This window comes from Rutilus rutilus (genome assembly GCF_951802725.1).
Source record: "Rutilus rutilus genome assembly, chromosome: 4".
In the NCBI taxonomy this organism is placed as follows: Eukaryota; Metazoa; Chordata; class Actinopteri; order Cypriniformes; family Leuciscidae; genus Rutilus; species Rutilus rutilus.
In genome coordinates this window covers 15,501,500-15,516,594 of record NC_140212.1, presented here as the reverse complement: position 1 = coordinate 15,516,594, position 15,095 = coordinate 15,501,500, and the positions used below count along the sequence as shown (strand labels likewise).

At 37.1% G+C, this 15,095-nt stretch overlaps 1 protein-coding gene across 4 annotated transcripts in view; it reads right to left on the bottom strand.

The window, feature by feature from the left end:
• Window positions 1-15,095, bottom strand: part of cacna1c (calcium channel, voltage-dependent, L type, alpha 1C subunit) — a 127,499-nt gene that overhangs the window by 29,789 nt on the left and 82,615 nt on the right. For all 4 annotated transcript variants that reach the window (XM_084406263.1, XM_084406264.1, XM_084406265.1 and 1 more), the window contains exons 4-11: window positions 11,309-11,448; window positions 10,035-10,174; window positions 9,250-9,411; window positions 8,950-9,152; window positions 7,181-7,284; window positions 5,725-5,897; window positions 2,675-2,765; window positions 412-438 (exon numbers count right to left, since the gene is read on the bottom strand). In XM_084406263.1, coding sequence (XP_084262389.1) covers window positions 412-438; window positions 2,675-2,765; window positions 5,725-5,897; window positions 7,181-7,284; window positions 8,950-9,152; window positions 9,250-9,411; window positions 10,035-10,174; window positions 11,309-11,448 — 1,040 coding nt within the window. The remainder of the gene's footprint in view (window positions 1-411; window positions 439-2,674; window positions 2,766-5,724; window positions 5,898-7,180; window positions 7,285-8,949; window positions 9,153-9,249; window positions 9,412-10,034; window positions 10,175-11,308; window positions 11,449-15,095) is intronic.

The following is a 15,095-nucleotide window of genomic DNA, read 5'->3' as shown; positions in this document are numbered from 1 at the left end:
AAAGACAGACAGAGAGACAAAGAGAAGAATGTAATATAAAAAGTTCAGACTTCAAAGTATGTGCAACCTGATTCTTCAACCAGCAATTCTTACCAGCTGGGATAAATATCCTTTCAGTATTCACTAAATGCACTTTCTATAAACATAACTTCAGTTTCAAAGTAATGCGTGTTTCAACTGGCAGTGACTGGAAATTCTGCTGCTCTGAATTATTTTGGCATCTATAGCAAACAAAAGTCTGAATAATTCTGAACTTGTTAATGGATATGCAGCCACTGATTAGAGGGCAACCGTGATGATCAAAACACAACACTGGCATCAAAACACAACAAACACACACACACACATATATATATATATATATATATATGAGAGGCAGCCTCGCCTTCAGACGGTATGTAATGTACTAACCTGAATTTGGATTTGGAGATCCTATTTCTGGAATGGAAAACAGAATGTATTATACATTCAGAACAGACACGACATCATGAAGGACAGTGTTTCCACAGAGACAGCAGAACTGGGGGGACAGTCAGGTGGGCTTGCTCATACATCATCACTCTTACAGCGCCCCCCATGTGGAACAAAAGATGATGAGCAGGAGCAACTGAGTGACACCCACAGATAGACAGATAGACAGATAGACAGATAGATAGATAGATAGATAGATAGATAGATAGATAGATAGATAGATAGATAGATAGATAGATAGATAGATAGATAGATAGATAGATAGATAATCAACAGGTCTGTTTCGGTTTAGTGTGATGCATTGGCTTGACAAATGTTGTTTTCAGGAAGGACTTATAGTTTAACGGGAATACATTTTTTGTTCCGTTTAACTTTGTATTCACATTTGTGAGTAATTGAACAGTTCTTCTGATTTAAAGGGCACCTATTATGCAAAATTCACTTTTACATGGTGTTTGAACATAAATGTGTGTTGGCAGTGTGTGAGCAAAACCACCCTAGAATGATAAAAATCCACCCAGTGGTTTTTTTACAATCTCAATAAATCATAAGCACTGTCTCACAATGAGCTGTTCTAAGATCCGGTGCAATGTGACGTAGAATTGCGCAAGCCCCACCGACGTGGTTTGATTGACACCGTGGTTACCCCGCCCTCGGTGATCTGCACACCATCGCCATTGTTTCAACGACAGCCGGTAATGTCTCCTATGAAATGTACGTGTTCTGTTGTGGGATGTAAGAATGGACATAGTAGTCTTCACTGACATCAGAGCCACTGAAAACACAGCGGATGGATTTTATTTATGAAGAAAAGGCGCCACTTAAACTTCCTAAATACGTTTATGTTTGCGAGAATCATTTTCTGACTGACTGTTTAGTGAACGAGGGTCAAAGTTAATCCTCAAGTGTGGATCGTTGCCTACTGTTCGCGATCCAACGTCACCTCCAGAAGAAGTAAGTGTATTTTATGATTTTTGAGCAAATAGTCATTTCAATCGATGTCAGCCAGTTCAACAACAAATATGCGTCTAAAGCTATTTATTGCCGTCATCATAGGATGTCTCAACAAACAACGTCAGACAGTTTTATGTCACGTATCATTTTTTGCAGCAATTACAAATGTAACGTTAAATAAATTAATACATGCTCTATCTCCATAGACAGTATATAAACATCTATCTCCCTGCAGCATATGTTTTCTGGTTCTGTAGCCATCTTCTCACATTTGCCACATAAGCACCTGTATGACAAGTAATGTCAACATGACGCAACAGCACCCCTCGCATAAATATAATTTGGTTTGTACTTAAAAAAAAAAAAAAAATTGTTTGTACTTAGCAAACGTTATCACAGTATTTGTGTGTGTGTAGTTTCAAAAAATTGCGCGAACGTTATCACAATTTGTGTGTGTGTGTGTGTGTGTGTTGCACATCCATAATTTGCAAAGGGGACGCGATTAAAACTTTGTAAGTACATAAATGTATCAAATATCCATTCCGAGACGTCTTGGTCCATTCTCATTTCGCGTTTCTTCTGCCGGAGTCTCTTCATCATCTGGGTCCAGCAGGGCGGGGATATGCAGCTCATTTACATTTAAGGTGGTACACACCAAAACAGCTCTTTTTAAAACAGGCCCCAAAAATGACATTTTCAAATGGTTATAATAAATTAACTGAGGGGTATTTTGTGCTAAAACTTAACAAATACATTCTGGGGACACCCAAGACCAATATTACATTTTGTAAAAAGGGGCATAATAGGTGCCCTTTAACTGTTTAATCGATTCACTCTGTGAACAATTTTGTAGAATTTACTATTATGGCTATTGTGTTCCTATCTGTGTTTGTGACATAAAACACTGATCACTGACAGGGCAGATCAGCTGGAAAACAGACAACAGCAACAGATGCACAGAGAGAAAATGACACTGAAGATCACGGGAGCGCCAGGAGCCGCCCACTGGGCCATGCTGACCTCGCCTGCCAGTTTACTGCCAAAAACCTGGGACTCCGTTTAAAACTAGAGCTCAACCTTACAACTGAGATTTCTGTAAATGTCTGAATACTGAAAAGAATATGTCTGAAGAGGATTAAACATGGGGCAAAATTAATATAGGAATTAGAGAAAAGCAGAGGAGATGATCAGGAAGGAGAACAGAAGGAAGAGGAGAAGAGAGGATGAATGGAATGCTGTGGAGACTTACGCCATACGGGTACAGCAGGTCTCTCCTTCCATGTCTCCAGCTGGAGCATTATCAGTGTTCACTGACTCATTTTCACTGGCCGGCATACTCACTGAGAGAGAGAGAGAGAGAGAGAGAGAGAGAGAGAGAGAGAGAGAGAGAGAGAGAGAGAGAGAGAGAGAGAGAGAGAGAGAGAGAGAGAGAGAGAGAGAGAGAGAGAGAGATGAATTACCAGTGAAGACGATACTCATTGCTCATCAAAGGCTGGTTTCACACACGCGCTGACAAACAAGAAACTGACTTCCAACCTGTAAGGAACCCTTACACTTACACTTACTTACACTTTGACAGCAGAGATTAGTTTAGATTTGATTACTAAATGTCAAATGTGAATAATCACAATGTATTTTCTTCACTATTTTTGTGATAAGTGCAGTTTCACTGAAAAACAGAGACTAGCTAATTTTGTATATGATGCTGCAACCATAAAGATGGTTGTCAGTATACAAAAGAATAATCCCAAATTCCACAGAACAAAAAAAAAACTAAATCATAACATACAAATATAGTTGTTACTGTGCCAGTTCTTTATAAACAGACAGTCCTGATAACATCCAAGCCAACGTTTCACCCATATCCATGCTCAGATGTGACCTTCAACGTTTAAGATGAACCATGATTAAGATGAAAGTGCTTGGAAAAAATAAAATACCACACTTCATCCACAGACACATACTTACAACATACTATACCTTAGTATAGTTTTATGGGTGTTGAACCTATGAATCGATCTTGATTAAACTAGGCCTTAAACAAAACAAAAAAAAACGGAAAACAAAACAAAACAAAAAACAGTTTGACAAACTTACCCAAATATGTCATGTAAAAGATTCTGTTGCCAGCCAAAACAGTGCTAATCTACCAATCAGCATGCAGGCCTACAATTCCTTCTCATTAACATGCGCAGGGGGCGGGGTCAAGCAGGGTCTCTAAATTCCATGCTGCATTCTCATTGGCTCTGACCTTTTTTCCCTAATTCTATTTCTCAGATAAAAAAAAAAAAACATTATCAACCAGAATACACCACCCTTGGAAATGGGATTATGGGATTATGTTTGATCGAACATTCCGAGAGAGGATTACAGATGTCGAACAGTGACATTGCATCATTAATACACTGATGAGGTATTTTGAAAATTAATGTATTTTAAATGGAAATGATTGTTACTCTTGTCATTTTTTCTTCTTGTTTTATGAAAGATATAAAAATAACAAACACTAATGCAAATCTAGCGTAGACCGATGGGGAGAAGCAACTTCAATACTTTGCATCCTATCTCTCTATGAACGTCTCACAATGGCTGTCAAAGAGAAACCACAATCTCAGAGTCAGAACCATCTGGACCGTGGTGTGCACAGCAGAACTGTTTCTGTCTGGGCATCACATGCAGATCACATCAGAACAGGAGCCTGATGTGTGACTGAAATGTAATACAAAGCGCCTGATTCTGATTAAAATACCTGGAGAAAAAAAAAAACTAAACCATAACATGCTAAAAGTCCAGATATTTCAAACAGAAAAAACTTCTACCACTCCAAAAGAGCAGTGGGTCCAAATTTCAAAACTCTCAGATCTTCATGCCCATCATCATCATTCAGAAATCTAAAAGAACTGAGCAGGGAGTCCCCATCACCCTCCGTACCCAGATTTGAGGGTCAGGATGGGTTAGGGGTCAGTATAAAAAGGTCTGGGAGGCTTGTTGCACTTTTGCCATGCAGACGCAAAAGTAAACCGTGGTTGCTATTGAGACGCACACGCCTTACGAAGCAGAGCCGCTTTTTTCTTCACCGCTCCACGGATGTACTGTAAACGATGAGTCTTCCCTGAAAACAACAGAGCAAGACTCAAACAGTCAAAGACAGACACATTCAGACACTGAAAGAGAGACGCCACCAGTTCTCTCCATCCTGAACATTTATCATTGAGCACGGCAGTCACACCCAACACTTAACATAAAACATCACTGTTCATTCAAAACACACAAATAATTTGTTGCATTAATGAGGTGCAGTTCTATTTTGTGCCACTAGATGTGCATGTGCATGTGGATTAGAGTATATCTGAATATATTGTACGTGTGCGAAAGTCCTTTCCCATCTGATCTCAGTGCACAATCTCAATACACAATCTCAGGCTATGAAAAAAGTCAGAAAACACACACACACACACACACACACACACACAAAGTATATCCCTGCAAGAACTTATCGTTCGCATCTATTATTCTTAACATAGATGAATTATAATTACTCTAAACAAACCCTAAGCATAAAACTGCCATTTTTAGACATCTCGCTCGATCTAGATCACTATCAAAATCCTCTCTGAAATTTTTATCAGGAGGTTTGGTCCGCTTCTGATTGCTGCTTTTATCCCTAATAAGGACTGCAAAGCCAGTCCACATACAAGCACAAGCACATCCATATATCCCTTTGAGTTTTGGTTTGTGGTGAGTTTCTGATGGAGAACTCTCATCTGCAGTATACAGTAATATGAGCTAATGATTTATATCTGTCTCATTAAGCAGGATGAACGTATTCCAAAGGTTTTGTCCTCTAGAACTTGGCAGCCAATGTGCACAGTTAATCTTTTAAGGTGAGCTGCTGTTTATTTTCAAATGGAAAACAGAGACAGGAAACTAGCCAATAGGCAAATTTGTTTCTTCAGAGAATATTACCCAAAATCCACAGTGTTTCTAATGTTTCAGGATTGTTTGCATATGTAGAGAGTGATAATGTACATCAGCCTTGCTGTGTAATGTCAGGCCTTGAGCATGCATGAAGGGCCAGAGATAAAAGAAAAAAATATTTAATGTAGATATATATAGATTTGGAAGTATTTTCAGATTAAGTATAGATTAAAGCAATCATTGGAACACTTAAAACATTTCAATGTCCTCATTTGCGTTCAAAATTAATATATTAAATATGCATGGCCAAAAGTTCTCGCAAACTAACAAACTAAGAGCGGATCAATTCCCTACCCTGGTGCTTCCCTGCTTCGTACTTACGATTTCTAGGTTTGTCGTCATCCAGTCCCTCGTCGTCATTCTCGGGGTCGATATCCTCCGCCTGCGTGATCCAGTCCAGGTAGCCCTTTAGATCCTCCTCCAGCTGCTGCTTCTCACGGAGCTTCTGGAAATCGCCGCGAGCTTTGGCCTTTTCTCGCTCTTTAGAGAACTCTCTGAAAAGAGGAGAGACTTCTGCTAAATATCCATCCTATAAAAACTGAATTAAGAATTAAAGAATTATTTTTAAAAGTGCAATTAAATATTATAAAAGTGATTAAAGTCAGCATAGATTGGTATTCACTAGTTCACTATATGCACTAGTTTTTGTCACCAAGGCTGCATTTATTTTATCAAAATACAGTAAAAACATGAATAATGTAAAATATTACAATTAATACAATTTCAAATAACTGTTTTCTATACTAATATATTTTAAAATGACTCTCAGTGATTACTCCAGTAAAATCTTCAGTTTCACATGATCCTTCAGAAATCATTCTAATATGTTGATTTAGTGCTCAAGAAACATTTTGTATGTTAAAAAAAGTTGTGCTACTTTAAGTTTAACATTGTGCCGCACAAAAGAACAGCATTTACTTGAAATATAAATCTTTACAACATTATAAATGCCTTTTGTGTCACCTTTGATAAATGTAATGCATCCTTGATGAACAAAGGTATCAATTTCTTTAAAAACAAATCTTATGGATCCCAAACTTTTGTACAGTAGTGTATTTCTTGCATGAAACAGAACAAGATATTCAACAAGAATAATTGAAGAAAATTTAATTTAATTTTAATTCAATAGGGTCAAAGCTGATTTGACTTTTGAGCACATTTGGGCACACTTTGAAGAAGTAAGATTAAATTCATAGCAAAGTTGGCTATAAAATGCAAACATGTAATTAGATATTAAAGAGTGTCATTAGAAACCAATTTTTTATAGAAAGAGAAAAAGGAAACAAAACGCCTCTGATCCTCCATTGTTTACATTTGTGTTAAACAGAAAACAGAAAAAGACACAGAGCTCTCTCACACACTCTCTCCGACAAAGGGTAAAAATTCAGTTAGAAAAAGAGAAAAAAATATGGAGAGAGAATGAATGAGTGTCCCTTACCCGCTTAAAACCCCAAGAACCAAATTAAGAACAAAAAAGGAGCCAATGATGATTAAAGTGACAAAATAAAGCCACGGCCAGGAATTCCCTACAGCATCATTGACCTGGGAATGGAGGGAAAGGTTGAAATATGGGGAGAGAGAGGGATGGATGGATGGAGGGGTACAGAGGGATGAATGATCGATTAGTATGTGTCTGCTAGACATGGACAGTGCTACACAAACCCTCTGTGGCTCGCTCAATCCCAGTGCTTTGAGAAAAAAAAAAATGTTGGATGGTTCAGTCAGAGCTTGTTGTATTGTCCACAGAAAACACACACACTCAGCACACAATGCTTACCCGCTCAACACACCCAGAACCAGATTTAGAACGAAAAAGGATCCAAAGATGACCAGACTGACAAAATAGACCCACGGAAGCTCATAACCCATGGCATCCTGCATCTGAGACGAGGAGGGGACAGTTAGAAAAAAAGACAGAAGAGTGGAGAGAAGAGGAAGACAGTCAGCAGAAACGCGTGCAGTGAACAGCACATGCTTGTCCCTCTGAAACCCAAAACATCAAGCAAACCTATGAAGCATAGAGCATCTTCAACAGAGAGTAAGACCGAGAGAGAGAGAGAAACGTTCAGCCGAGTCTGTTTGACTGTGTTAAAGGATGTCATCAGGAAAACCGTCAATCACTTTAAGTATCTGTGAGAGTGCAGAAGACTGCGATACAGTATAGATGGCCTGTAGAGATCAGCAGTGATATAATCACACACACAGGGCTCAAAAGGCTAGCGAGTCGGGCAAGTAATCCTGATTTTAACTTGCCTTGCAAACATTTTCAATGGCTCCACCATACAAGAATGTTCACTGTTTAGTTTTAGCAATGGTTTTATATATTTGCTAGAAATATACTGATTATACACTAAAATGATAAAATAATTAACAAATAATTTACTAATTATTAGTGCACTGAAATTATTTTTTCTTTACAAAAAGCAAAGTGTAACACACTGGAAATTATACAGCTATAATATAACTTCATAAAAACTCTTTTGCTGGACAATAATGTCATATGATGCAAAATATTGCTGATTGGAATGTAATTTTCAACACATTCTTACTGATGGCAAGTTATTTCTGCAAATTTAAAACATTATCTTGGTGAAAAATTGACAGAATAATTGTCAATGTAACCAAAGGTTTAAGTATAAAAATGGATGTACAAAATCAATAAATGTAAGATTTTCAGTGGCAAAGCAGCACTGGACAGTGAGTCATCCTTGTTGTTGAGCCCTAACCTACACACCACCCACCTAGTCCAAAAACAAAACAAAAAAAATACTAATACAAATGCAAACATATAAATATATGCAATAAATAAATGCAACAAACCATCAAGCCCCTAAAGCGACATGTTGAAGGAAATAAATATGAGATGGTAGGAAAAATTATTGATCAATGATTCTGCGTTCTCTCGCAAATGTATTGTGTTCCCCCAAGAAATGTTAAGTAAGTGAACGCAAAGTTTCACGGGGGAACACAGAAGTTGACAAATTATTTTTCCTCCCATCTCATATTTTTGTCCTTCACATGTCCCTTTAGGGGCTCCGTAACAAACAAACAAACACATAAACAAATGGCAAAATAATGTGTGCAGGATTCCTAATAGAATTTCTATTATAATTTGGAACTAAGAATGCAGATCCTTTTAAAATATATGAAATTCAATACAACATTTTTATTTGATCTTTATCAGAAACTCAGAATATCACAGAATGTCCATCCATAATAATGGAAATCACATGGGGGAAAATGGTTTTCAGTGTTTTGCATTTCAATAGTTTAAATGTTATGCATTTTATCTTATCATACAAGGTAATCATTGTCTAAAATACCTAGATTTTGTGTGAAATCCTATGAGAACATTCCCATTATGTTACATTAGGATTCCCTTTAGAAATTCCAATAGGGTTCCTTTATGATTTTGAACTAAGAAGACTGGGAAATATACCTAACCCTTCCTCATTCATATGCTGTGCATGTCTCGCTGTAACTGGACCATGTTTGCTCATGTGTACAATCATAAGATGTGGTGTGCCGTTACTGGAGCAGACTCACCCAGTACAGGACGTCAGTCCAGCCCTCCATCGTGATGCATTGAAACACAGTCAGCATGGCAAATGCAAAGTTATCAAAGTTTGTAATTCCGTCATTTGGACCCTCCCATCCCATCATGCACTGCGTTAAGTTGGCCGGGGAGCAGTGTCGTCCATGGGCGGTGTTTGGGGCGCAGGGGGCTGGCTTCTCTTCAGATATAGGACCTGAACGAAAATAGGATTTTGTCAGTTTATCTTGGTGAAAACCAGGGGCTAATGACTAGAACAAGGGAGGAACAAATGCTAAAGATAAAGTCCTGACCTTTGTGTCCATCTTTGGAGAAAAAACAGGTTCTGTGCATCTTGCCCATGAAGAGCTCGAGGCCGATGATGGCATAAATGATGATGACGAAAAGAACGAGCAGAGCGATGTGCAGGAGGGGAACCATGGCTTTAATGATGGAGTTCAGCACCACCTGTAAACCTGCAACCAAGGAAATCAATCTAAAAAAAACTCTAAGTAATCATTTTCCTCATGGATGGTTTTCTTAGTTTTATGAGTGAAGTGCAAAGTAACTGTTAATACTTTGAATATGATCAATAATAAGATGATCATGTACAGTCAGCTGATCATGATCAGGAATCTCATTTTGAAGTGAGGCCAGAACAGGTTCAAACGGATGGTCAATTACAGTGTACAGTTTAACAGTCATTATACTTAAGTGTTGAGAAAAACATTTGACTGCAGAATAAAGCAACTGCCTAAACAGAAGTATTCCAGAGAGACGCATAATAACGGGTAATGAACAGACACATTCTGGACAATTTTGGCAATCAAAAAGGAAATGGATTTTCCTACATAACAATAAAAAGCTGTGCTTGCACCTGCTGATAACAACAGCTTAATAGAGTTTTGACTTCTGAATTTCTGGGTTGTGATTACTGAATCTACATTTTGTAGAATCGTTTCAGATCCTCCCACAGAAAGGAAATTTAAATTCATGTTCTCTCCGTTTCTCAGCCCTGACTCATAAACGACTTACTCAGCAATCATCAGATGAGAGAGAGAGTGTGTGTGTGTGTGTGTGTGTGTGTGTGTACACTCACTAGGTACTCCAGACACGAGTCTCAGAGGTCTCAACACTCTAAAGGCTCGCAGGGCTTTTACATCAAACCCTGCAGCCTTGCCTCCCATTGAAGTCCCACCGTCTCCTTTAGTGGCCTGCTCTAATATTGCACTAAAGAGCCTGAAAGAGAGAATGAAAGAGGAAGTTACTGACTCATTATCATTTTACATTCCAGATTTCAAAATATTTAACTAATTAAAGTAATTTGTCATTTAAGTCATTAAATGATAGCAATCTTGACTTAACTCAGGATGCAGCATCATGCAAAATAAAACAGCTTTTTCCAATGCGAAAAGTCCATTTGAATTGAAGATTTTTATTTAAACTGAATTTAAGATGTTTTCTATTTTGAATGAGACATAAAACTTAACTGTTACATTCAGAAATGACATTAAGACAATTAGTGTGAGTGACTTTTTTATTGGGAATCCCCCCAAAAAAACTTTTTTCAGCAGGTCCTGGAAATGAACTGTATGTTCAGATAAAACAGATGAGGGGCAAAGGATGAATATTTACACTACCATTCACAAGTTTGGGGTCAGTAAGAATTTTTATTTTTTTGGAAAGAAGTTAAAGAAATTAACACTTTTATTCATCAAGGACACATTCAATTGATCAAAAGTGGCAGTAAAGACATTTATAATGTTACAAAAGATTATGTTCTTTTGAACTTTCTATTCATCAAAGAATCCTGAAAAATAAAATGTATGGCGGTTTCCACAGAAATATGAACTGTTTTCAACATTGATAATAATCATAAATGTTTCTTGATCATCAAATCATCATATTAGAATGATTTCTGAAGGATCATGTGATACTGAAGACTGGAGTAATGATGCTGAAAATTCAGTTTTGATCACAGGAATAAATTACACTTTTCTATATATTCACATAGAAAACAGCTGATTTACAATGGAATAATATTTCACAATTTTACTGTATTTTTAATCAAATAAACGCAGCTTTGCTGAGCAGAAGAGACTCTTTTAAAAACATTAAAAATCTTAGCGACCCCAAACTTGTGAACGGCACTGTATATGTAGCATTAGATATTTTTATTATATATTATTTTCCAAATCTGTGCGCAGCTTTTATATTTGCCACTTCAGATGTGCAAACGCAATAATGCTATACACTGACGCATTATAAAAAGCATCTTTCTTTATTAAAATGTGTGATGTTTCCATGATAACTCAAACCATACACTCACTCGTCCATATGTGTCTAGGGTTACACAGGGGTTCTTGTACTCACCCTACCACCACAATGATGAAATCCAACAGGTTCCAGCCATTCCGCAGGTACGCATTAGGATGACACAGCAGCCCGTATGCAATAACTTTCAGAAACGCCTCCACCGTGAAAATGATCAGAAAGAGATACTCCACCCGTTCCTAGACAGACAAAACAGAGAGAAAGAGGATATTAGTTCTCTAATTGCATCATCTCTAATATCTTTAAACGTAAAGCCGCCCGAAGCTCTGAACCAACATCAGAAAATGTACTGAGCCATTTGTCTGCATGACATTTTATTACAGATCAGGCCTATCAGAAGAGAACAGATATCACAAGCACAAACACAGAATGTCGCTGCACCAGAGACACTGTGTTCAAGTGGATTATAGAGCAGAAATGCTGCGTCTGTAAATGCCAGATGAATTTCAGTCTTTGCTGACTGTCTCCCAACTTTCCTGTGAGAATCAAAACACAGACATTCATCTCTGAGGATGTGTCTAGAGCTACAGGACTGTGGGGGAAAAAAAGGGATTTCAGACGTGATTTGTTTCAATGAAGGCTGTCAACTGATTAATTGATAATATTGATTTCATATCAATATTTGCTGGAAAAAAATATTTAAAATTGCAATAAATTATTTAATTAGTTTTTAATAATAATGAAAGAGACTTAAAAGAGACAAAGAGCTCAACTGTTACGCTCAGAAATAACATTTAGACCATTACACATTCAGTGGGAAGCAAAAAAATTAAAAAATAAAAATCTTAAGATAAAGGTCAAAATAGTTTTTACACACAGAAGGGAGAACATTAGCTTGGATATTACCATAAATGTCATTATAGCTGAGTTTTATTACAAATTCTGCTGGCAATTTCCTTTGTGGAGGGGATAGTGGACTGAACATCATGATAAGCCTTAATTTTAAGGAACTAGTCAATTTAAAACTTGAACACATGTAGATGATTCACTGCAGAGCTGGACTCTGAATCAAAACCACTTAATTCAGATGAGAAAAACATGTTTCTTAGTAACAGAAACACTAGTATACAGAGCCAAATGTTGATTACATTTAAAATGCATTAGTCACTTTTTAACATTTTTTTAACACAAACTTAAAAAAAGAAAGAAAAAAGAATTAACACGAAGATAACACATTCTTAAGCAAATGCAGCTAATTATTGAGTCCAATAAATGTGTCTGTTAATTTTATATATAATGTTATAATATAGTTATAATATTATATAATATATATAATGACCTTTATATAGAAAAAAAACAGCAGCACATGGATTTGCAACAATAAAAATAAAATAAAAACACTAAATGTGACGGATTTTCAACAGATATTGAACAGAAGCAGAACGGTGTTTAGTTTGTGTGGAATCACATTTTAAATCCAGCTGCTTTAAAAACAGGGTTAAATGATGCTGTTATCACCTACTTTACTGTACACTAAACTCTGAGATCCGGAATCAATCCGAGGCTCTTAAATTAATTAAGCTCAATTACTGACAAGAGCCCTCGGTCATCAGCGCAATCAACACCACAGCAATCCATTACAGTGACAGACAAACACACACACACACACACAACATCTAACAATTACATTTAAATAGACAGATGAATCTGCTGTTTTAGATTTAATCATGGATTCAATTTGATATTCTGTTCTCTTTATTCCCTCTGTGTTCTACAATGTGATTGGATAAGACGTATCCATGCAGACTAACTAGAACACATACGGTCTTTCTTGACTCCACCCCTTTTCTCCTGATTTGCTGTGTGTGTGGATGTAGGAGGTCAGAGGTCGTGGGAGCTGCACTGAGACGGTCTAGTCCCCTGAGATCTGTTAGGGTCTACAAAACAAAATAAGGCCTCCAACTATTCTCACTGAGAGAGACAGAAATATTCCCATGGCTTGACCTGTCAACAGTCACTTTTACAAAATACGATAACTGTAGGGATCGTCATTCTGTTCTTAATAGTTCATGGGTCTTCCCAAAATCCAGATTTGGGCCCATGAGTTCTCAGATCCATTCAAACTACATAACCTGCCAGAATCCTCTTCTTTCCTGCACCTCAGTAACAAGTACCAGGGCAAATTGGCTGTGTAAAGTGTAAAATGGTGTGGAATAATGCTGGAATGACTCTTGATTGTGGTCCACTCACTTTGTTTAAAGGGATCCTGAGTAATCAAATTTGCAAAGGTTTGATGTACTGTAAAAACATACTGTAATGTTCAAAACTCAAAACTGCCCAGTACTTCTCAGTCCAAAGAGACCATTTATTGAAGCTAAGCTACAAAATCAGCTTGGAAAACACTTCACATCTCATGCAATCTCATTCACATGCAGAGGACTTTACATAGGCTATGCGTTTTAAAGCTATATCAGCAAAAATCATCCAGTTTAATTTTAAGCGTCAGAGAGAGGGTGGAAAATAGTCATCAAAAATAAAACTTTTTTTATTTTATTACTGATTAGCATTATGTGGACCTGAGGGGAAAAATTAATTGCGTTAATCGTGAAAATATCTCTTTTAAACCAAGCATTACTTCCTTAAAGAGTCAATATTCTCTCAAAATTCTTTCAGTATTCTCTCCAACAGCCTTAATTTGTGCTAAACACATCTATATATCAGTCCATCAGGGGACATATCATGCCCATCACAACAGTCCCATATCTAATCTCTCCTTGTAAGGTATATGTGAGGACAATGAAGATAAAGATAGTGTTTGTTTGTGTTTATATGTGTTATGACTTCATAATTATGAGTTTACGCTGCATATCCTTCAGCAAGACTGACCGGCTGTTCTTTGAAAGACGGAGCGAGAGCGAGAGAGACAGAGAAAGTGTAAGTGAGAGAGAGCGATTTACAGAACTACTCACTCATGCCCATAATTGCAGCAATAGCACATTTAAAAAGGTCAATTTAAGCCTGGAGTAGCATAAGATATCCGTGTGAGTGAGAATGTATTATTAAGACTCTTAGAAGGCGAGACGTGTTAGTTCCTTTGAACCAGCTGGCACAGAGACAGACACACACACACACACTCAGAGGCATCTAGCACAGTGCAACCCTGCGCTCTCAGGTTCTGCCTCTGATCCAAGACCTTTCCCGGACACACACACATGTTGGGTTTTCATGTATTATGGGGACTTACCATAGAGACAATGATTTTTATACAGTACAAACTGTATATTCTGTCCCCCGACACTAACCCTACCCCTAAACCTACCCATCACAGAAAACTTTTTACATTTTTACTTAAAAAACAAAAAACTCATTTAGTATGATTTATAAGCTGTTTTCCTCATGGGGACCAAAAACTATACCCATAAGGATTTTGGATATTGCCATCTTTGTGGGGACATTTTGTCCTCATAACGTAGGGTTACACATATAACACACATATATAATAACAGTATCATAAAAGTGGTACAATATTACTTTTGTGTGAGAAATCGTGATAATCTTTATCTCTATATGAAATTTACTACAGAGCCTCTAAGGGGAGTATATATAAAAAATAAAATAAAAATAAAAACAGGCACATAAGAAATGTTTTAGTTTTACATTCCCCTAAGAAACTTCGCATTGTTTTTGGGCAAATGAAACATTTCTTGTGGGAACGTAAAACTTTTGCGAGCGAATGTAAACTTTCTTGAGGGAACACATAAGTTTTGCGAGTGACTGCAAAACAATCATGATATAATTTATCCTCCCATCTCTTTTTTTTTTTCATTTAGTGGCTCCAATCATTTGCGTTGCCGTTTAGAATAAAAAAAATGGCACACTGAGGAGT